We start from the raw sequence: 24125 nt of genomic DNA, 5'->3' as shown, positions 1-24125 counted from the left end.
TGCACAGAGGTAGGAGATCACTCTGCAGCTCCCCCCCTGGAACATGGCTCAGCAGTGAGGCTGTACCCAACCCTGACACAGCGCAAGGACCGAGCCTGCCCCAGAAACACCCCCAGGGCCCTGCCCCTCTGTGCCAACTGCACCAGGTGTGGACAGGCAGGCTCAGCAAGGCAGGATCCAAGTGTAGTAGAGGGGCTTAGTGTGGGGGGATCCAGGTGTGGGTTGAGAGGATTCTGTGTGGGGCAATCTGGGTACGGGAGGCGATCTGGATGCACAGGGGCTTGTTAGGGGGTTCTGGGTGCAACGGTAATGGGACTCTGCAGGGGGGTCCAGGTGAAGGTGGCTGGGGCTCAGCGGTGCAGGGTCTGGGTGTGTGGGGGGGATAGATCTCGGCAGGGGAGTCTGGGTGTGGGGGGATTCAGTGGGGAGATCCAGATGCTGGGGGAGTGGGGCTCACTGGGGTGGGGATCCAGGTGCAGCTGGTTGCGCTTGGTGGAGTGGGGATCCAGGTGCGGGTAGCTTGTTGGGGTCATCCAGGTGCAGGGGGAGTGGGGCTCTGCAGGGGGGATCTGGGTATGAGGGGATCTGGATGCACAGAGGTTGCCCATATGGGGGAGAAGCTCCCCATACAGTGATCCCTCCCCCTGCAGCTGAGGACAGATGGGTGGGGAGTTTGCAGAGCTTCTTGCTGCCTGTGGAGAAATCTGAGGGTGGGTCTGACCTGGCCCCAGATGCCGTGCAGGGGAAGAGGAAGTCCTGTTCTCCCCAACCCAACCAGGACTAGCAGATGAGCCCGGTGCAGGGTAGGAGCCAGCAGTCGGGTCTTCCCCAGTCCCGCCCCCTGTGCCACAGTGATTTACCTCTCCGCTGGCAGCCCTGGGCACCCAAAACATGACTGCTCTTGTGCTTTCCCTTTGCTTCCCCATCAGAAAGTCATTTTTCTGCAGGGAAGCAAAGAAATCTGCAGGGGACATGAATTCTTCGCATGCACAGTGGCGCAGAATTCCCCCAGGAGTAAACTTTGCGGGGTTTGAGGGTTTTTTGGATTTTTCATTTTCTAAAAACATAAGCACCTGTTAAGTTAGATCTCTGTTCATGCTAAACTCTGGGAAGCTTAGCTGGGCAGCTAGAGAGTGGCGGCTGCTGGCCAGGAGCCCATCTCTGATGGAAGAGCCGCCGCCAGCAGCAGTACAGAAGTAAGGGTGGCATGGTATGGCATTGCCACCCTTACTTCTGCGCTGCTGCTGGCAGGGCACTGCCTTCAGAGCTGGGTGCCTGGCCAGCAGCCACCGCTCTCCGGCCGCCCAGCTCTGAAGGCAGTGCAGAAGAAAGGTGAGCATGGGGTGAGACCAGATTTCACGGTCCGTGAAGCGTTTTTCATGGCTGTGAATTTGGTGATACTCATTGGTATCAAATGTTCAAGGAGCTGCCCACTTTCATGGCAGCTGAGCCCTTGCAGGTAAAACAGCTTGTGGGAAGGGGGATGCTTTGCAGCCTTCTCAACCATCTCTACATGAACCTTACTTACACGCTGGCTGGGAACAGGAATTTCTTCCTTGGGATTACTAAGGGTGTCTCTTACCCGAAGATTCAAGAGGCTCCAGTGAACCTTTCGTGCTTGCTCTGAAAGCTGTGGGAAATGCAACCCTCATTCCTAGGAGAGAGCTGAGGGGAGAGAGGAGCAAGGGGGAGAGGAGTTTGAAAAAAAAAAATTATCCCCAGTTACATGCCACTGATTCTGGCCTCATCTCAGTGAAGGGAGCTTCCATGTGGCCTACTCAACTGTCTCACTGTGGACCTTGCCAACATGCCAGCTGGGAGCTGGGTTCCTGAGGCGTTCTGTCTCCCATTTCTGAGAGGGTTTGTCCTTCAAACCCTCCTCAGAAAGCCAAAAAAAAAAAAAAATGTTGGGACTAGATTTTGAGGTTTTTATCCTCAAAACTGCTAAATCAATGAAGAAACAGAGCATTTAGTTAAAATTTTTTTACAAATCCTGTGACATCTCCGCTACAAAGGGAGTCCTGGAGCCTGCAGTGTGTGCTTCTTGGAGGCATCTTCCTGAGGGGAGAACCTTAGCCCAGGTCCTGAGCAAAGATCTGGTCTGCTCCCAGTTGCCGTGGAGACAGGGAACACTCCGTCATTAAGGTTGTCTGACATGGAGGGACTGGGAAATTGTTTCTATTATTCCAACCCCTCCATACCACACTGCCCCCAAGCCTCCACTCTATATGAATTTCCAAACCAGATGTCAACATCATTGCTTTAAGTCTGATCCATTCCTTCTCTTCTGTCTATTGCAGCAATTATTTCCGGGGGAATTCTAAGCCATTGCGCATGCACATAATTCATGTGGCACACATAATTTTTCCCCCCCACAGAAAATAACTTCTGCCTGAAAGTTGCTGCAGTTATGCCTTTTGGCCACCAGGGGCTGCTGTGGTGCTAGAACAGAGCAGCTGCTCCCAGATAAGGAAGAGAAGAGGCTGCCTTCCTGGCAGTGCCCTGCCGGTGGGGCCAGCTCAGGAGAAAGGAGATATGGGGGGACAGACAAAATGGGGCACAAGGGGCAGCTGGGGGGGGTCACAGACTGGGGTTCATAACTGCTAATGGGGAAGGGCAGACTGGGAGTGGAGGCACAGAGCCACAGGGGGACAGGGGAGGGGCTGCAGGGCCACATGTGGGAAGGAGAGAGAGAGAGAGGACTGGCTGAAAGGGTGCAGGGCCACATGGGGGAAAGGGGTGGCTGAGTAGGGGCACAGGGACACATGGGGATGGGACTGGCTGAGGGGGTGCAGGGACACATGGAGACGGGGTGCAGAGACACATGGGGTGGCTGAATGGGGGTGCAGGGCCACATGGGAATGGGGGTGAGTGGGTGTCTGAGTGGGGTTGGAGGGACACATGGGACGGGGGAAGAGGGTACAAGGACACATAAGGGTGCAGGATCACATGGGGACAGGGGCAGATGTGCCTGACTGAATGGGAGAGGCTAGGGGTCAGCCAGGGTCTGCATGAGGGAGGCTCCCTAACAATCCCTCCCCAGCCCACTCAAGAAACCTGTTCCATACTTCTCACACCCACACCCAACAACCCTCCAGGTTCACTCCCAGCTCCTTCCCTCTCCCTCAACTCCTCCTTTACCCCTGACTCCCCCAAGCCTTCGCACTGCTTCTGAGAGGGGCGGGAAATAAGGTTCTGTATTGTAGTTTAAATGAATTATTCAAAGTTCTGCATTAATATGCCTAGTAAGGAATCTATTTGTCAAAAAACATTTCCTGAATCTTTTTTGTTGTCTGTATTGTTATAGACATACTTGCTGACAACTTTTTTGAAATAAATTACCAAAGTAATTGAAACTGGTGTGATTATATTGTGTTATTTTGATATGCAGAATTTTAAAATATTATGCGCAGAATTTTGTATTTTTTGGCACAGAATTCCCCCAGAAGTAAGCAATATTCCCTAATTACTGTGTTGTCTCATACTCAGGCACACTGCTGCCTTTTCTGTTTCAGCTTCGCTGTTGCTGTTATTGGTGAGCACCCTCTTGAAGACCTCACGGAAGGGGTACACCAACACAAACACAGTTAAAGTGACTGAAAACAAAGCAGTCAAATGCACAAAGTAAAGCAATTGAAAAAAATGTTTTCATTGGTCTGAAGTATTGTTATCTTAATAAGTACTTGTAACTATAACGGATACAAAATATTGAGATGAAGTGCCATTTTGTGAACACACTACTGGAAAGTGCTGAGGCACTATGGTGATGAGAATATGGAATATTCCATTCTATATAGGTTCTCATACAAGCCAATGATGTCCCTTCCAATACAGTTAAGGATTACTGAAAGACAGCTGCAATAAGAAATTAAAAAGATGCAATAATGGAAGGAAAGATGGTTGGAGTTCAGTGTCACTTTTAGGCTAACGTATTAAAAAACAAGATTATGAAGAAGAGATTACTTTTAAACAGCTTCATTTTTGCTAGAGAAAACCTTACACACAGATGTCACAAATAATTATTTCTTATTAGCCTCAAAACTCAGAAGCAAAATAGCACATCCTCTTAGAATATTACATTTAATGTACAATTTTAGATTAAATTTACATCATCGCTCATGAACTGTATATGTTTATCGACTAAAAACTATTATTCACTACAACTTCTGTAGTTACTGAAGTCCACATAGACCAATCTAACTTACTGCAAGGCCTCAGCATTCTTTTCTTTCTGTCGTTGAATTCCTAACTGAATCTCTTCTGAACTAAGCATCATCCCGCTGGCGCTTGGGTTTTTTGCCTTTTGCATTAGAATGGCTATCTCAACACATTTCTCTGGAACCTGTTGAGAGAGAAGGGAAATATCTCTAACTGAATAGCAGCCAAAGAATGTTAGCCATCCTTTTGGAAAAGGAGACTCCCAGAGAGGCAGTCAAATGAAGTGCACATACCGTCCCTTCCACATAGATATGAATAAGCCTCCCTTTATATTTTACAAAATTCCCTAGAGAGGCAATCCAGGTTGCTCCTTTGTTATTTGACAGGAATCGCTGCTCCCAGTAGTCTTGTTATGATAAGATGGAGGAAAATTAAGTAGTTTTAAAATACTGATAGAGCTATGATTACATGTCTATATTTTAAGGCATGGAGTAAACCATGCACAAACTCTGATTTTATGGTTAAACAAAAATGCTAAAATATTTATGGTAATGGTTTCCGTCCCCATGTTTCACTTAGTAAGTAAATTTAGTATAGTGTAAGTTGTTAGACTAACAACAGAACAGATACAACACAAGTACTGACAGTGCAAGCTTCCCCACACTGTCCTGCAAGTGCACAGCAACCTTGATTAGGCGGGACCACACCTGACAAGAGCTAAAAAGATCAGTTATTTTTCATTCCCATTGCATAACTGGCCTCTAAAATTTGGGGGGGGGGGGGGGGGGGGAGGGAGGGGAGCAGTGTCAAATTCTAATAATCTTAAAATGAAATCTATAATATTCCAGTCTTTTAGATATATTTGTCTATATTCCTGCATACTGGAAATCAGAATGAAATCAATATATTAATATTAGTAGTCAAAGCTAACCCAAAACATGTAAAATTTATTAAACGACTGACTTATTTTATCAAATATAAGTCAAACAGCCTCCGAATGTGATATTAGCTTTTAAGTGATTTTTTTGCTTACTGAAAAGTCCAATCCAATTGTTTCATACTGTCTGTGGATCTTTTCTGCTAGGTCATCAAAGAGTCTCACTATAGATGGCTTTTCCAGAGACATAGCTTTGCTAAGTCCAGAGGAAACAATTGCTGGCCAAGTCTGTACAATACAGTCCCAATCATGAAGATTTGCCAGGCATACTCCACTGTGGTTTCCAAGAAGACAATACAAGGCACCCTATAGTAAACAAGAGTTGTAATACTAAAAGTTACATAAAGCAGTCATTCATATAGAATAAAAATTAGTTGCTCTATATTTTACCAATTATTAAATTGTAACACGAACTGAGATTAAACCATCCAGTTTATCACTAATATATACAAAATATTCCACGCAATTCTTGACATATTAAATATTTGTTTTAGTAGTGTGTGCAAGTAGTGCAGACTAAATGGATTTCTCTTTCATAGAATGGTTGTGAGGGAACTATTTCCACAGAACACATTTCAATAACCACAATGAATAAAACACCTGGCCTTTCTACAAACCTATTTATGGTAGTTTAAATTACAAACTTGTGTTTCTTAGGCTTGTCTACACTGCCCTGCAATTCGAACTATGGGTGGTGTGAACAGACGTGTGCATCGAAGTGTTGCGCTGTAACTCCATTGTGTGGACATTGCAGGCACACAAAAAAAGGTTCCTAGTTCGCATTAATGTAATCCTCTTCATACAGGATTACACTAATGGTGCGTACTGCTATTCACACCTCTATAGGCTGAATTGTGGGGCAGTGCAGACATAGTCTTAGCATAACATTTTCTGTTGAACAGCTCTTTGTTCTTCCTTCCTTGCTCGACTAGGGTTGCTAAAAAACTACTGAACTAAGAACAGTCTGCTGAGATTTTATTGCTTTGTACTAATTTTTTCTTTTAATTGGGAAATAAAAGTGAACAGCTATTAGCATAAAGCATTCATAATTCCTGAAGTCCTGATGAAATCAAGTATATTCATGAAGGTGGGGTATGGTATAAAAATATTTTTATGGGCACTTTTTTGGGATGACTGCCTAAGTCACTTTAGGGTTAGCTATTCACGAGTAATTCAACCATCCCAAAGTCATGCTAATAAAATCTTTACACCATACCACATGTATTTTAACCATAAAATTTTTACACACAAACTGGAGACAGATCTGAAATTAAGTAACTGAGATAGTACTTTAAACTGCTGCTGAGTAACATCGTGTCGGTCTGGCCGCAAAAACTCCAAAACCAAAGGAATGACATCTCTGCAACAAAAGTTGTATGTTCCCAGTGCTGTGAAGAATGCTTGCTGAGCTTTATTTCTGACCTGTAGAAAGACAAGCATTACCTCAGATCTTCAAGTACACAAAAGGATATACAAAGCAGTGATATCCAAATTCTCTTCAATTACTAATGTGCAGGTCTTAGGAAGGTGAGTCAGTGCACAGAAATTTAGCCTGTTTTATTTTAAAAGATTAGCAGCAGTGGGCATGGAGGCTCAACTATCCTCGCGATTTCTCCAAATTAGGTTTTAGGCACACTGGGAGTATGGTGTGGAGTAGCTTGTCTTGCCATGGCCCATGATGCATCTGTTCTGTGAACTGAAGACTTTAGTTTCCACAGCTGTCAACCTGGCACATTTTTGAAACACTTAATACAAATGAGATTAAAGTTTAATAAATAACTCAAAAGAGTCTATGGGCCCAATTCTGGTTTTGGATGAGTGTGTGCGGCTGCTATTGACTTTAGCAAGTCTTGAATTCATTGGACAAAACTCACTTTTGCAAATTTCAAAAGTCAGTCAAATTTTGGGCCTAACCAGGACTGGAATTTCCTAACCTGGAAAGAATTATGTGAGTAATTAAATGTTTCATACATTACTGAAGCCTGAAATAAAAAACAAAGATACTGTGACACTGAATTTTACCAAGGAATTAAAAGCTATATTATGTTACATTTCACTGCAAATATCAAGTTGAAAATAAGCTCAATAAATGTAGCGCATGACTGCATTAATTTAGCATAGAAGACATATTCTTACCTGACCATAGGAACTTGTAGACAAACACAGAAGATCCCTGATCATGTCTTGGTGTATATTTTTATATTCACAGCCTTCAACAGTTAGAGTTCTCAGCTAAAGGAAGTAGAAAAATCCCAATTAGAGACAGGCTTTATTGATAATTTTACAAATCTAAGAGAGGAAAGTTACTGTAGAGATTGAGAATGCTTTTAGTTAAATAAGATGTTACAGATTGACATTTCCTAGTATAGTAGTGAGTAAAAATTGGCAGTACAGAAATGTGCATCACCTCATGCTGCAACATGACTCTGTCAATGAGCAAGGCTCGAATATGCTGCTTCTTTCCTCGAAGCTGCAAGGAAAAAATCAGAGTAATTTGGTTCAAATCTCAACACTGACTTTAGCAATGTAAATATGAACTCTCGCCTCTTACATTTTCGATACTCAATATATATATTATCAGCCGATTCTACAGCGAGACATTCTGACTGTTGGGCTTCAGTTATACAAAGGATTTTTAAAAAAAACTTCTGGCACAGTGACAACTGGTGTGAGTGGATATTGATCCATGTCATGTGATGGAGTGAAACTATAACCCTGGCCCATGTCATATATCTGGAGATAAGAAACAATGACCAGTCTCATACAGTACTCTTGTATATCACTTGTTTATTACACAGTGTTAATCATGGCATGAATTTGCTTAGATATTTGTACAACTGCCCTCAACTTTCTTAAGAAAATAGAAATTGCCATATTGAATCAGACCAGTGACCCATCTAGTCTAGTGTTTGGTCTCTGACAATGGCCAGCAAGGTATGCTTTAGAAGGTAGAAGAGAGACTGTATCTATCTACCACAATTACCAGTTCATAATGAAAGATTTTTCCCTAACCCCTCAGCAATTTGAAGCTGGCTTATGCCTCAATACATAAAAGTTTATAGCTCATGCTCAGTTGAACTTAGCATGTGCCCTTCATAACTAACTTTAGTCAAAGAAATCTGGCATTTGTTTATGATCAATTTAAGATGATCTTCTTTGGTATGCTACAGAACATTGCTTGCTCTCATTGTGGTGTTGATTATTTTTGCCCAACATCAACTGATAATCAAGTTCTGCCACATCATCCACATCTTCAAAGATTTGGGACATGAGGCGTGGTATACCTCAGGTGATGAGGCAATCCCAAAGGAAAGTCAGTTAAACATATCTACTAAAAATGGGACTTAAAAGGTGAACAGTTTTGCACTTCCTATCAAGTCAGACCTGCCAAAACCCTTGGCTTGCATGCAAAACTGATAATACTCTTGCATTTTGAAGTCTCAACATCACCTCTTCAACCATTCTCATGGGCTGGTGCTTGCATTTGGTGACAAAGTTTTTTGGGCATGTCGGATAAAAATCAATGGTGTTCTATCTGCAAGGTATCCCAGTACATTAAACATCTTGTTCAGTAAACGATTTTGTTCAGTAAACAACTTATATACCCATTTGATAATAACATTTACAGACTGTTCTTCAACACAAGTCCACATAGTGCAACAGGAAATTCTATTTCAAACTCTATGGGGGAGATCTGTTCTTAGGGCTGGTCTACACTGGGGGGAGGGGGGGGATCGATCTAAGATACGCAACTATGTGAATAGCGTAGCTGAAGTGTAAGTATCTTAGATCGAATTACCTGGGGTCCACACGGCGCGGGATCGACGGCCGTGGCTCCCCCGTCGACTGTGCTATCGCCGCTCGCTCTGGTGGAGTTCCGGAGTCGACGGTGAGTGCGTTCGGGGATCGATATATCGCGTCTTAACGAGACGTGATATATCGATCCCGGATAAATCGATTGCTACCCACCAATACGGCAGGTAGTGAAGACATACCCTTACACAGATACACCAGTTTTGTTTTGCCATTGGGGGTCAGATTGTGCTCACTATATTAAACAGTTTTTAATTTTAACATTAAGCAGTTACCAAACTTTTGGTATTTGTAGCAGTGTTTATGATGCACTCAGTGTCAGAATCTATTTTGACATTCATGGTTTATTTATTGCCAGTACCACAAACCAATCTGTTGCAGAACCTTGCTTTATGACTTTACTAAGAAACCCAACAAAGAAATTTGGACTTGATACACTTTTATACTAGGGCTCCTTTACAAGACTTTGACATAGTAAGAAGGCCTTGCAGTAGGACTAAGATTAACGTGAGAATACATGTATGCCCCTTTACATTGCCAGAGTGATATAAAGAGACATTAGTGCCAAGGAGAATCAGGCCCTTTGTTTCTGCATCAGAGCTATGTTTATGAATGAAATTTGCTTTTGTAATTCCTTACAACTTATTCTGATAATGACCTCTTCTGGAAAACAGTTGCTTTTACTGCATATATGACATAGAGCCCCATGTAAAGGGCACTTTTGCATAGTGTTGTGACTGTCTCCTCATTTAAGCGCAAAAATCTGGTTTCTGCATTTGCTAGAGCAAGGATGTGAAAGTTTCAGAAAATCTCTAGTGAAAATATGGCTTTAGTATCTTAGATGGAACTTCTGATCAATCTAATATCAAGAGGTTAATAGTGTTGCTGCCATTTTGTTACAAACAAAACCCATGTGGAAGATGGGAGACTGCCTATATATAGTGATTTACTGCATCCTTATCTTCCAGTTCAATAGGCAGGATTATGAAGCATTTTTATTTCATTATGCCCTTTAAGAGGCTAAGAAAGTACTCTATTGTTTAGCAAACTTCTTCCCTTTTGTATCTAATGGAGTTTGAAACTAACATGACTCTTTGTTTACATCCTTGTTTGTGTATCAGAATAGGAGATGTTGGCGTAATTTTAAAAATAGAATATTGCACAAATTCCTCTGGGGAACCAGAAGAGATTTTCGGGTGTCCATCTGTACAGCTTATGAATTCTGGGTGATATTATGAAGTTATCCCTATGAAAATGGATTTCTTTTTATTCATCAGCAGGTGAACAGCCGGAAAATGGACATGATTCTGATCCAGACCTTATATTCTGAGTGGTCCCTGACCAGCCAGTCATCTAAGTCAGCTTTCTCAAATGCGGCCACCATGGCCCCATGTGGTCACAACCTCCTGGGCAGTGATGGGGGAGGGGGAGGAGAAGAGTGGCAAAGTAGTGGCCCCTCCCAGTTGCTCCTGGATGCACGACCTTGGTGTTGGTTGCTAGGGTTGCCAGCAGGGGTTGGACCCTGCCCCCCTCCAGAGAAACCTGGGACACAACACTGGTGGAGCAGGCAGGCAGTGAGTTCCCCACCTTCCCTGGGGCAGTGGGACTCAGGCTTTGTGCTTCAGCCCTGCGGAGGTGGGGACAGCAGGGCTGAAGGGCTCCGGGTGCGTGGCAGCAGGCCCCAGGCTCCAGCCACACAGCTTCAGGCTCCATCCCCAGGCACCATCACCCGTCTGTGGGGCTTTGGGATCTGGACACAGGGCTTCAAGCTCCAGCCCCCAAGTATTTTAGGAAAAAATATGAGAGTCACCAAATATGAGCGCCACTCTGAGGCCACCAAAAAATTTGCCCTGAGAACCCCTGATCTAAGTATGGAAACTCCTGGATACTCATCCTTTTCAGATAGGCCACCATCACACGGGACACCACAGAGAACCCATAGGACAAAACCCAGAATTGGTAATGATTGTTGTTCAACACAAACTTCAGGAAGCACTTGTGCGCCGGGTGTATTGCACTGTGAAACTACGTATCCTTGAGGTCAAGGGCAACATACCAGTCTTGCTGATCTAGGGAGGGGATAACTGACGCCAAGGGAGACCATCTTGAACCTGTGTTTCTTGTTATAGGTGTTCAGTGGTCTGAGGTCTAACACTGGATGAAACCCCATCTTTTAGGGACTAAGTAAGTACCCTGTATAGAACTCCTTTCCCTTCTGCTGAGGGGAAACCTCCCGCATAGCATCCAAAACAAGGGACTGCATCTCTTGTCAAAGCAAACATTCGTGGGACAGGTCCCTGAAGAGGGATGGGGAAGAAGGTTGGTTGTGGAGACGGAAGAACTGAATTGTGTAGCCTCTCTGGACCACCTCTGGGGCAGCAATCAGAAAAAGAAAGACAGCAAAGGAAGCTTTTCTATCTAAGCAGGAAGGCGCTCTCCTGAGATACATAGACACAAATGTTCACGGTGAGCCTTCCGGCCCCAGTGAGGATGTGAGTGGTGAGGAGATGCCTGATCTTCCAGTTAGTCAAAGTGCAGGTGACCTGGCAGCTACTGCAGCATCCATATCTCCATCTCAAATGGATGTAACCATGCACATTCCTGAAGAAAAGTGTAGATCAGAGAAGAGTGTGGTGGAGGCGCAAAAAACAGCTGCTGCTGAGTTTAGTTCCTTAAGTCTAGATGATCCAGAATGGTGGACCCACTTTAGCAGTAGCCTGAGGGACTTCCTTGTACTGCTTGTACTGCATGGGCCACAGCAAATGAAAAACTTCATGTTCCCCAAAGACAATGAAAATAGAAGTTTCCATCCAACACATTACTAGCGTGAAATCCCCAATGGTGACAAAGTGGAGAGGCCATGGCTTATGTACTCAAAAACCCAAAATGCTGCATACTGTTTTTGTTACAAGCTCTTCTAGTCTAATGTTCCAGCCACATTGGGTTCTACAGGAACAAAGGACTGGAAAAATATGGCTAGAAATCTGGCATGCCATGAGAAGGCAGCAAATCACCAGAAAGCATTCCATAGGTGGAAGGAGCTTGATATGAGACTAAGGTTAAAGGCCACCATAGATGATCAGCATCAAGAAAAGATTGCATCAGAATCTCTTTACTGGCAAAATGTTCTGAAAAGGCTCACTGCCATTGTGAGAATGCTTGCTACCCAAAACCTAGCACTGCATGGCACTTCAGATCAACTGTATGTGCCAAACAATGGAAACTTCCTTAAAATTGTGGAGCTGATGACTGAGTTTGATGCTGTACTCCAGGAACATCTAAGAAGAGTCACCACCCAAGAAATGTACACACACCACTACCTTGGAAAAACAATTCAAAATGAGATCACACAGTTACTGGCAACAAAAGTCAAACAGAAGATTGTGGCAACATCAACATGTAATATGAAGTCAGCAACATATTACTCTGTTATTCTGGACTGCACACCTGACACCAGCCATACGGAACAAATTATTTTAATGGTGCATTTTGTAACAACAACAACAGAACCTAGTGAAAATGTCCCTGCAATGGTGACTGTCAGAGAGCATTTTCTAGAATTTATTGACACTGATGATACTACAGGAGCTGGTATGACAAATGTGCTTCTTAAAAAGCTGGAAGATACGGGAATTGCAATAGCTGACATGAGAGGTCAGGGCTACGATAATGGTGCCAACATGAGAGGAAAGAACAGAGGAGTGCAGACATGGATCCAAGAGTTAAACCCTCACGGTTTTTTTGTCCCATGCAGTTCTTATTCCATGAACTTGGTGGTCAGTGATGCAGCATCAGCTTCCTGTGAGGCTGCTGAATTTTTTAATGTAATTCAAAGCATCTATGTATTTTTCTCTGCATCAACTCATGGATGGCAGAGGGAAATGGAATCACCAAAAACATACGTAACTTCAAATTTCTGTGTGGCTTAGTGTTGTGGCATGACATATTGTTTGAAATAAATGTTGTAAGCAAGAGACTCAAAGGTGTTGACCTTGATATATCTGGAGCAATGGAACAACTGGACAAAGCAAAGTCATACCTACAGTCTTACCGGTCAGATGAGGGATTTTAAAATGTTCTGAAGAGTGCACAGAAGTTGGCAGAGGAACTTCACACTGAAGCTATTTTCCCACTCATTCAAGAATACAAGAGTCACCGAAGAAGACGACATTTTGATTACGAGGCACGGGATAATCCCATAAGAGACCCCAAACAACAATTCATAGTTGAATTCTTTAACCAGGTGCTAGATTGTGCAATACATTCAGTTGAAGAACGTTTATGCAGCTCAAGGAACACAGCAGTATATTTGGGATGTTGTATGATATTCCAGAACTCCTCACGATACCCGAAGAAGACCTACACCAGCAATGCAGGGCACTAGAGACAGTGTTGCCACATGATGACATGCGCGATATTGATGCAAGTGATTTAGGTGATGAACTGAAAGCCCTTTCAAGATACATTTCAGCAGGATCAACTCCAAAGGCTGTTCTGGAATATATGTGCACAAATAAGATGACCACCCTCTTTCCAAATGCTTTTGTTGCTCTGCGCATACTTCTAACACTTCCTGTAACAGTTGTCAGTAGAGAACGCAGCTTCTCCAACCTGAAGTTAGTAAAAACACATCTACGCTCCACAATGACACCGGAGAGGCTGGTCGGCCTTGCAACCATCTCAATACAGCATGAGCTGGCCCAGACAGTGGACCTTCAGCAGGAAGCAGTTCAAATCTTTGCAACCAAGAGGGCACCGAAAGCACCACTTTGATTATTCAAACAGATAAAAATACCAGTGTTTACTATGCAGATAAGAAAAGTTACATTTGCTGTTCAGGCGTTTGAAAGTTAAGTGTTACTTAAAATTCCATCCAGGACTTCCATCCAGGACATACCACACGATCCATAGTCTACAGCCAACCTCCAAGATACAACTGCATTTGCTCCAATCCCTCAGACAGAGACAAACACCTACAAGATCTCTATCAAGCATTCTTAAAACTACAATACCCACCTGCTGAAGTGAAAAAACAGATTGACATAGCCAGAAGAGTACCCAGAAGTTACCCACTACAGGACAGGTCCAACAAAGAAAATAACAGAACGCCCCTAGCCGTCACCTTCAGCCCCCAACTAAAATCTCTCCAGCGCATTATCAAAGATCTACAACCTATCCTGGAAGACGATCCCTCACTCTCACAGATCTTGGGAGACAGACCAGTCTTCGCTTACAGACAGCCCCCCAACCTGAAGCAAATACTCACCAGCAACCACACACCACACAACAAAAACACTAACTCAGGAACCTATCCTTGCAACAAAGCCCGATGCCAACTCTGTCCACATCTATTCAAGTGACACCATCATAAGACCTAATCACATCAGCCACGCCATCAGGTGCTCGTTCACCTGCACATCTACCAATGTGATATATGCCATCATGTGCCAGCAATGCCCTCCTGCCATGTACATTGGCCAAACCAGACAGTCTCTATGCAAAAGAATAAATGGACACAAATCTGACATCAGGAATCATAACATTCAAAAACCAGTAGGAGAACACTTCAACCTCTCCGGTCACTCAGTAACAGACTTAAAGGTGGCAATTTTGCAACAGAAAAGCTTCAAAAACAGACTCCAACGAGAAACTGTGAACTAGAATTAATTTGCAAAGTAGATACCATTAACTTGGGCTTGAATAGAGACTGGGAGTGGCTGGGTCATTATACAAATTGAATCTATTTCCCCATGTTAAGTATCCTCACACCTTCTTGTCAACTGTCTAAAATGGGCCATCTTGATTATCACTACAAAAGTTTTTTTTCCTCCTGCTGATAATAGCTCGTTTTAATAAATTAGCCTCTTAGACTTGGTATGGCAACTTCCACCTTTTCATGTTCTCTGTATGTATATATATCTTCTTATTATATGTTCCATTCTATGCATGTGATGAAGTGGGCTGTAGCCCATGAAAGCTTATGCTCAAATAAATGTGTTAGTCTCTAAGGGTGTCACAAGTACTCCTGCGGATACAGGCTAACACGGCTGCTACTCTGAAACCTTAAAATTTTTGAACAAGGCATTTTAAGTTGTTAGTTCTCCTTTATTGGGGTAGGTAGCAGAGCAGTACCATGAGAGGAGTAGAACAGGAAGAAGGCAGAATTGAGACCTTTCAAAGTTTTGGCCCAAGCGAGGGGGTTGAGCTCCCTGCCTCAGGTGCCAAAATGTTGTGGGCCAGCCCTGCCACTCTCCCAAGGGCTATCCCAGATGACTTCTCAGAGAGAACATGTAGACAATGGAGACTGCTTGACCAATTTGGACTGCCTGATCCCCATGTCAAAAGATCTTTCCAGCATCATCACTTGGCCACTCCCCCTGCCCAACTCAACACATGGAGGACAAAGACTTTGAACAAGGGAAGGGTGGTCCAGGCCAGGAAAGGGTTTCATCCTGTATATTCAGGTTCTGTAATCTGTTTGTACTATCTGTCAGGGCGAGACACTGCTTGATTCAAATCCTGTTTAGTTTACAGAACTCAAGACTACGAATTTATTTTTATTTCTTAGGCAACCAACTTTGATTTTCACACTTGCTACTTCTAATCACCTAAAATCAATCTTTCTGTAGCTAATAAATCTGTTTTATATTTTACCTAAAACAGTGTGTTTTGTTTGAAGTGCTTGGGAAATCTCAGCTCAGTTTACAAAGGCTAGTGTGTGTCCTCTCCACATTGAGGGAGAGGCGGACTGGGGAATGAACTTACACTGACTAGGCTTCTGACCAGTGCAAGACGGTACAGTTCTGGGGGTGCAAGTCTGAGGAAGTGTGTGTGTGGGGGGGAATTAGCTGGAGCCTCTCTCTTGTTGGTTCACGAGTGGCTGAGAAAGCATTCATGTAACTCAGTTGGGTGTGTCCCTGCCTGTGGATGTCTGTGCAAGTGCAATACCTGCAAGAGGTTTGTGGCTTGATACAGTTTAAGGAGGCGGTGTGGTTCCCCACCTCCCCGGAGAGGGACGAACCCCGATGAACCCTCTCTACACACAGAATCACAGAATGAGAGGGATACCAGAGTCCAGGCTGCACCCCGGGGATCCCGTCATAGGCAATGAATGAGAAGACTGCTAATAAGGAAGGACTTTGATACCCCATCAGGAGGAAACACACAGTGACCTGGCTGGAGGGACAAGTCACAAAGAAGGAGCCCCTGAAGTTGCAGAGAGAGAGAGAGCGGCAGCAGAAGGGGGCCCTGGAACTGGAAAGAGTTAGTCCCTGAGCGGCCGGGAAGAGGCACCACCTGTGGTGAGTGGACCCTATGACAGATCTCATTGCTTCGTCAGTCTTCTTGTGGAAGAGTGAGCAGCCCTCAAGTGGCAGGTCCTCAATAACTGTTTGAAATTCTTCAGATATACCTGCCAAAGCCAGCCAGGAGGAGCGGAGCATTGCAACTGTTGTTGCCATCGCCTTCATGTCCAAAGCTGCCTGCAACGCAGTTCTGGCCACCACATGACCTTTCGCCAGCTAGACTGGAAGTCAGCCCTGCAATCGTGTGGCAGCCTGTCAAACAGCTGTAAGATACAGGCAGCTGATGTGGTTGCATTTTGCCAAGGCCACCTGGTAGTTCAAGATCCTCATCTGGAAGCTCGAAGTGGAGTAGGATTTCTGGCCACCACGTTTTAAGTGCTTCACTGTCTCATCTTTAGAGGTCAATTTCTGGCCGCTCTAACGGGAATGCTCATTGGCCACTGGTACTGGATGCAAATAGAACTCTGTTCGTATCCAGTAGCCAGGACCTGGTACCACCTAGCTGTCCATTTGGATGTCAGTGCCAGTGATGCTGGTGTCTGCCATAAGGCTTTCATGGGCTCCAATAGCCCCTTGTAAATCAGGATCACTATGAGTCCCAGTACCAAGTACAGGATATTGAGGAGTTTGTGTGGCATATCCCACACCACCTGCATAGGTATCTCTAAGGCCACTGATACCAATGTCCCATGAGGTCTTGGAAAATCTTCTAGTCCTCAAGAGTGGCAGCTGACTGTTCTGGAACAAGGGCATCATCTAGAAGAGCTCGTGGCCAGTATTATCTGACCCTTGCACTGGATCTGCTGCACTGGAGCCGCCTACTCCTGGTCGCAGGGATGCTGCAGGGACAGGTCCAGTCTTTGGCACAGGGGTGATTGTTTGCCTCATAAGTGTGGTGAAGAGGCTGGTCCTGGATAGTACTGCAGTCCCCAGGGGGCCCACATGCCAGGATCATATAGCACCAGGCCCCACGATGATTGGTCCCAGTGATCCCAGTACCGGGCTGGGTTGGTTCTGCCCTCCGCCACAGGTACATGCCTCTTATCCCCCAGATGATTGATACTGCTGGGTACCAGGACCTGACCAGGGATGGCTAATGGCTTTCCTTTGAGTCAGAAACAATCCTCTGGGAAGGATGGTGCTCAACCTGTGGGTCTAGGGGGAACCTGACCAGACAGTGGAAGCATCAAAGTCCCTGGGTCCAGAAATCTGGACAGCATCAGGGTGAATGCAGCTCCAGTAGCTGCACAGGTGTCAGCCATGTCAGCATGGCCCAAAGCACTTGATCACCAACAGACTGGTTTAGCAGTAACTGCGCTGGAGCTGGTGGCAATAGAATGACCAGCACTGCAGTCAAGCTTCTACCCGGTACTGGGCTATCTTTTTTTCTGACTACCTCAATAATGAGAAGGCTAAAACAGCCACGACAGCATCAGGTAGGACCTGTATTATGGCTAGGTCCACTCAGCTGGTACGGGCTCTCGTGCTTAGGGAACTATTCCTACGTTTTGAGGCACCCTTAATGTCCAACTGCATGGTAGTCTTATGCAACCTTGAAGTCTGATCCAGGGAGGGTGATGATCTTCACCTCTTCTCCTTAGGAGACTTTTGCGCTCTGAGTCTGATCCATTTCTCTGCTTCCCAGATGAGGAAGCCAGAGGACTGAATGAACATTTTGCTAGTTTTGATGATGAAGCCAGGGCAGATTTCAACAGCCACCAGTCTCCTGAGGATCCAGGTGCCTATAGTTCAGGGTCAGAGATTGGCCTTATTACTGCTTCATGAGGAAAGCAGTAAGACACAGAGTCGGCAGTTCTTAAAGCCCAGGGATTTACCATGGTCAGCCATAGCAGCTGGTAGTGCCAGCAACCACAGGGGGAGAACCCTTTCCCTCCACAGTGTCCTGTAGACCTAACTAAACTGAGACTAACTAAACTGAGACAAAGTGGATATAAATCCTGAAAAGAGTCACTTTGGGGATGAAGAGCAGCTGGCTCTAACCGAATCCAGTTAAAGCAGCAGTGATTGTTGATAGGAAGGGGAATCCTTGAAGAATTAATAAAACTATGTTGAGTGCATTTGCCCCCACCCCCAGTTATCAAGGTAGCATGCAATCTCAGGTTCCTGGTGAATACTTCACTACTCAAAACACAGAAATAGCTGTAGTGGTTGGAAAGGCCTTGGGCGAACTAGGAGACTACATGCTCGAATACAGACTTAACTACTATGTCATAGTTTGGGGCAACTGCACCTGTATTTCCCCTCTGCGGTCCAGCAAAGGAATCCACTCTAGGTTCCCAGCTCCTGAGCAGTAATTTCTATTGGGTCGAGACCTGCATCTCTCTTCCTCTTGACCAGGGTTTTTCCAGGCTGCTCAGTTCCCAGCAAGCCAGACTACCTAGACAGGCCTGCGTCCACACTTTGCTTTCTACTCAGAGGCTATGGTTATAAGTTACCACACTGACCTTTCTAAGCAAGCACATCTATTCTTAAGGTGAAAGCATTACAGAAGAAACATATTAAAAACAATACAAGAACCTATGTGCATGCTAATTAGTTTTTCAGAGATCACCCTCCCTCCAACTCCAGGAGGGGCTCCAATCAGAGTTAATCTTTCAAACCTCACCAAAGGGTTTTTTCTGTGGCTTCAAGTTCATAATAGCCTCAGCTCAGAACAAGCACCCCAATTGTGCAGACCAGCCTGTTTCTTTATACAGATTGGGCCTCTGATCTCCAACCTTTGGGAGCAGGTAATCAGCAGACAATGGTTCTCTCCTCAGGGCATAGCTTCAAAAGGCTGGGTTTCTGCATAACCAGTGGAGGGCATTTGCATTCATCTCCCCCAAGCTACTTCCCAGGAATTCCACTTGACAGGTATTGTCCCAAAAGATCATGATTGTTTGCCGCATTGTTCAATATAGTCCTATGACCGTGCAGGCCCACAATAATACATAATCTTTCCCTTTAATACAATGGACTCCAAAATATTTAATTTTAATTCAATATGGTTTTCCACTGAAACTGCCAAATCTGTCACATACTGCTATCTAACACCTTTGCCACCTCAAAACAATATCGCCTTAAGTTATTTCAGGATGCTCTCTCATGAACTAATGCAAAAGATTAGATGCAACCTACAGATGGTTTAACATGCAGTAGCCACATGCTACTGGTGTGGGTGTCTATGGGGGACTTGACTGACAAGAGCACATTCTCACTAATGATCATGCTGTACATTTGCTGCTGGCCCAATTTAAGATCTTGGTCCTTATCTTTATTGCTTTAAATGTGTGAGGACTTAACTACCTCAAAGATTGCCTTCTCTGCTCTCTACCTCAGCAGCCATGATCAATAATCTAGATTTCACTTTTCATAACATTGGGTAACTCATTTAAACTCTCCATGCCTCAATTTCTCAACCTGTAAAATGTAGATATTAATGTTTACCCACTTTTAAGAAGTGTTTGGAGATCTAACGATGAGAAGTGCTAAATATTATTTAAACAAAGGGAGAGGAGTTTGGTTCCTGTATGCTTCTCAACTTAATTGGCATCTATGGTTCTAACATCATTAGTGCTTCACAAGTGCTAGCAATAGCAGCAACTTAACATCCAAGGACTGTATTATTTCCATGCAGTTAAATCACCAAAATAAAAAATCCCAGCATGTAGTTTCTTAGTGACTAGAAAATTAACATAAAGATCTATCATTAATAGCATTAATATTCAGTATATAAAAAGGGATGTTATGAGGCTTAACTAACATTTGTAGTGCTTTGAAACCTTTCGAAAAAGGGCACTGATTGTAACATAAAAATATTCTAAAGATACATCAGCCCACTGTAACTTATATCAATTTCACTAGGAATGCATGCAGAGTTCCATTAAGACATTAAGGCAAAAAAACAGCCAAAACTAAAACTTAAAAAAAGTTGTTTTTTCCTAACTAAACTATGTAAACAAGATACTGACCCTGTTCTCCATCGATTTCTTCACTAAGTTAAAGCTCTTCCACCGGGAGTCAAACTCATGCTTGTGAGACCCTTGGAATTGTAAGAGATCACCAATGATCTAGAAACAAACGGTTTTACATTATGTAAAACAAGTCAACCCGTTCAAATTAAAATAAAACATATAAAAATTACTATTATACCTTTATGATTAGAAACAAGGACTTGGTATCATCTTCTGAGTTGTCGAGTATATAGTCTACCATTGGAATGGAAACAAAAAGTGTGTTATCTGATATGAAGCTCAGGTCAAAGAGTTAACTACACTCAATGAAATATTTTATCTACTTGTGAAGCTCAAAACTTTGTGGCATTTATGTTGTCATACAATTCATGACAACAGATTTTGCCTCTTTGCTTTGCTCTACAATATTGATATTAGATTTAAAAGCCCAATAAACTGACAACATTTAAAGCAAATCTTTGCATATGAACTAAATACAGGAATGAGAGAGAGAGACAAAAATGTACTTACGCAGCAGTTTCCTTATGACCCTAGCCATGGTTTCTCTGTGGTTCTCTCTCGATACATCTACACAAGATAATAAGAATATTCATTATATATAAAGTATATTCGCTAAGTTACACAGTGTTATAAAATACAGAGAAGCTTAATTGAAAAAAATAATTAATGGAAACTCAGACTGTGACATGCAAAAGCTCAAAAACAGATTAAAGTTTCTTTACATACCTCAAATCATGAGGTATGGGACTCTATAAGGGTGATATAAAAAGACTTTGGAAAAATTATTATATTTTTATATACACACACATACAACTTTAATAGAAACAGTCTTTAGCATCTCTCTGCCAAAGTCATGGGGTACCCCACTCAGTTTTCCACATCACGCTGAAATCCTATGTTGCAGTCACCATCTGTCAGACCAAATACTGGACAGGACATCTTTCAAGTTCATCAACCTTGTTCACTAAATGAGTACAATAATGGTTCTTCAAGCAAAGGGGCAAAAATGGTTTACAGTCCCATGCAGGTTGGGACATGCTTCTGTTCTGCCACTCAGGGTACATCTACACTGCAATAAAAAACCTGCAGCATCGAGTCTCAGAGCCCAGGTCAGTTGACTCAGGCTCGCGGGGCTCAGGCTGCTGAGCTAAAAAGAGTGATGATGTTTGGATTTGGGCTGGAGCCTAGGTTCTGAGACCCAACCCCCTCGCGGGGTGTCGGAGCCCAAACATCTATACTGCAATTTTTATACTGCAACCTGAGTAATGGCTGTGCTACGGGTCTTTTATTGCAGTGTAGACATACCCTTAGGCAGAGTTAGTAGTGGACAAGTGCTTTGCCTAAGATGAGGGAGAGCAAAAATAGGAGTTTGGTTCTGTGCAACGTCAGAGTGGTGCAGAGTGCCCATCATATCACAAGCTCTGAAGAGTACACTGACTGGGGTGGGAAAGAAGAGCAGAATGCTTGAGGGGTGGGACTTTATCCTTCAAGCAATTAAGAAGGGGAGAGATTGGAATTTCTATTCTCTTTGGTTGCTTGGAGGGGAGGGGAGGGGAAAGTAGCACTTTGCCAATCCAGGCAATGGGAATGGTAGAAGGAAGAAAGAGAAAGAACTTCCCATCCCTTCAAGCACTGAGGACAGTGGTTGGAGATAAAGTTTTATTCAAAGAGAGGAGCTCCACCTCTGACAAGAATCTTTCACGTGCCAGGTTAATCCTTTTAGAAGTGCTGCAAGAAGGAGACCTGGGCTCAAATCCCTGTTATACAAGAAGCCTGTAGTGTGACATTGTGCAACTCAGTTTCTCTGCGCCTCAGTTCCTCATCTGTAAAATGCAGATATCAGTACTTCCTATACACATTTCCCTTTACCTTTGTAAGCTCTCCTCAGCCAGGTTAACCTCCATCTCTGGGTTCTGAGAAGCAGACTGTCCTGCTCGCAGCATGCTCTCTCAGTCTGTGTGTGTCTCCTGTCAGGTCTTGCTGACTCCCTAGGCAGCCTCTGACAACTCATTCAACCTCAACCCTTTTCTGTGGTCCTCTAATGATTTGTTATCTTCCTTTTGATGTAAGGCTGAGACTTGTGAAGAGTAAGCCATTCTTAGCCTGGCTGTAGTCAGGTAGAACATATTCCCCAATAAACAGCTTCACCATTGTTTCTTCAAGGCTTCTTATCCGAGTCACCGTTTTACCTCTCCTGCTTGGTTCCTTTAACAACTTCTTTTGATCTAACTCCATAGCATAACCCATCATAAATACACACACGTAGGCATGCACCATATTGAAGAAATAATACAAATATTTCCCAGTTGGTCCCAAGGACCCCTCAAGTGCCTAAGACAGCTAAATACAAGACTTGGCACAAGTCTTGGTGTGACTTGAAGCTGAGAAGCACCCAAATTATGAGACATGAAAAGGAAGAGGTTATGAACTACTGGGCTACATGATAGACACCTATATACTAGCTGCTCTTCTCCCTCACAGCTATGCAATCTCAGAGCTCAGGGTACACATGGCAGAGACTCAGGTCTCACATGCCAATCATTTACTATAAAAAGACAATTAAATGTAACTTTGTTTGTAAGTAGCGTATTCAGTCTGAATATCTGCCCCGTTTAGTAAACTTCTGGAATATTTTTTATGTTTTACTAATATGATAACTAAGGCTTCCGATTTCCCCTTCTGGGAGTCATGGCTTTTTCAATGTGGCCTAAGCGTTGCCAGGCTTTTCTGAAGTCTTCCTTCCATTCTCTGTACCAACTGTTGTAACTGCTACTGGTCCAACTGATCTCAAACTCCACCCCAACTACACACAGATAGACAGGTTCTCTGAAATATACAGGACTGATCACCACCCTAAATAACCAGGACCACAGTGCACTTAGGCACTCAAACAGGACATACTTTGCAGGTGCAGCAACAATAAAAAAGTGTTAGCCAAAGTATAAGTTATACGTATTTCACACCATATCAATATGTATTACACATTATATTAACATTATATAAATGTTAGCACAAAGTCATGCTGAATTGCATTCTGCTCACTCAGGCTGAGGTATATAGCCCACAATATCCTGCACAGCACAATTCTGCACTTCGCATAGACGGATGCAGAACTTGTCAAAACCAAGACACATGAATGCTCTGCCCTGGTACAAGCTTGGGAGGTGCCTTCACAGGCAACTGGTTTTGGAATGTGTCCAAAAACAGAATAAGGAAAAATGATACCGGAAAAATAAGGTACACATTTATTTGGTAAATTTTAGTCCTGGATGATGTACAGAGTGTTTTTAGCTCATAAACAGTAACAATATAAATACAGGCAGTTTTGGGAGCGTATTTCGGAGCACAGCTTCTGTGTAAGGTGAACTACATGCTGTGACTACTTCCAAGAAGGACTGGTAACATATTACCATATATACTCGTCCATAAGCCGAATTTATTTAGTAAAAAAGGGAAGCACCAGAGAAGGGGGTCGGCTTATGAACGGGTATAGAGAGGGAGAGGTGGGGCACAGCCCCTCCCCCCAACAGAGGGAGCAAGGAAAGGCAGCACAGCCAGCAGAGCCAGAAGGGAAGAGGTGGGGCCAGACTCGCTCCACTTCTGGCCACGCTGCTCTCCCTCCAGCCTCCAAAGCAGCTGCAGCTCCGGGGCTGGCAGGCTGCAGCCATGCCGCTCGGCCCCGTCCCCCAGAGCAGGCTGTGGCCACGCTGCTGGAGCACGCTGCGGCCGTGCCGCCCAGCCCAACCCATTGGAACATGCTGCGGCCGCACCGCCCGGTCTGGCCCGCCAGAGCAGGCTGTGACCGCACTTCCCAGCATGCCGGAGCAGCTCTAGCCAGGCCAGAGACATCCTCCCCTGGCCCTCCCCCCGATAAGGTGGGAAGGAATGGGATGGGGAGAGTGAGGGGGGGTCCCGGGCTAAGGGTGGGGTCACGTGGGG

The 24125-nt window shown here is 44.1% G+C and overlaps 1 protein-coding gene across 1 annotated transcript in view; it reads right to left on the bottom strand.

The window, feature by feature from the left end:
- PSME4 (proteasome activator subunit 4) overlaps positions 1-24125 on the bottom strand; it is a 213237-nt gene that overhangs the window by 73826 nt on the left and 115286 nt on the right. Inside the window, exons 22-29 of the mRNA XM_065400759.1 lie at positions 20697-20753; positions 20365-20420; positions 20184-20282; positions 7503-7565; positions 7232-7327; positions 6386-6517; positions 5192-5401; positions 4206-4342 (exon numbers count right to left, since the gene is read on the bottom strand). Coding sequence (XP_065256831.1) covers positions 4206-4342; positions 5192-5401; positions 6386-6517; positions 7232-7327; positions 7503-7565; positions 20184-20282; positions 20365-20420; positions 20697-20753 — 850 coding nt within the window. The remainder of the gene's footprint in view (positions 1-4205; positions 4343-5191; positions 5402-6385; positions 6518-7231; positions 7328-7502; positions 7566-20183; positions 20283-20364; positions 20421-20696; positions 20754-24125) is intronic.

This window comes from Emys orbicularis, chromosome 3, assembly GCF_028017835.1.
Source record: "Emys orbicularis isolate rEmyOrb1 chromosome 3, rEmyOrb1.hap1, whole genome shotgun sequence".
In the NCBI taxonomy this organism is placed as follows: domain Eukaryota; kingdom Metazoa; phylum Chordata; order Testudines; family Emydidae; genus Emys; species Emys orbicularis.
Note: the sequence above shows the minus strand (reverse complement) of the source record. Positions and strands in the feature narration are given on the sequence as shown.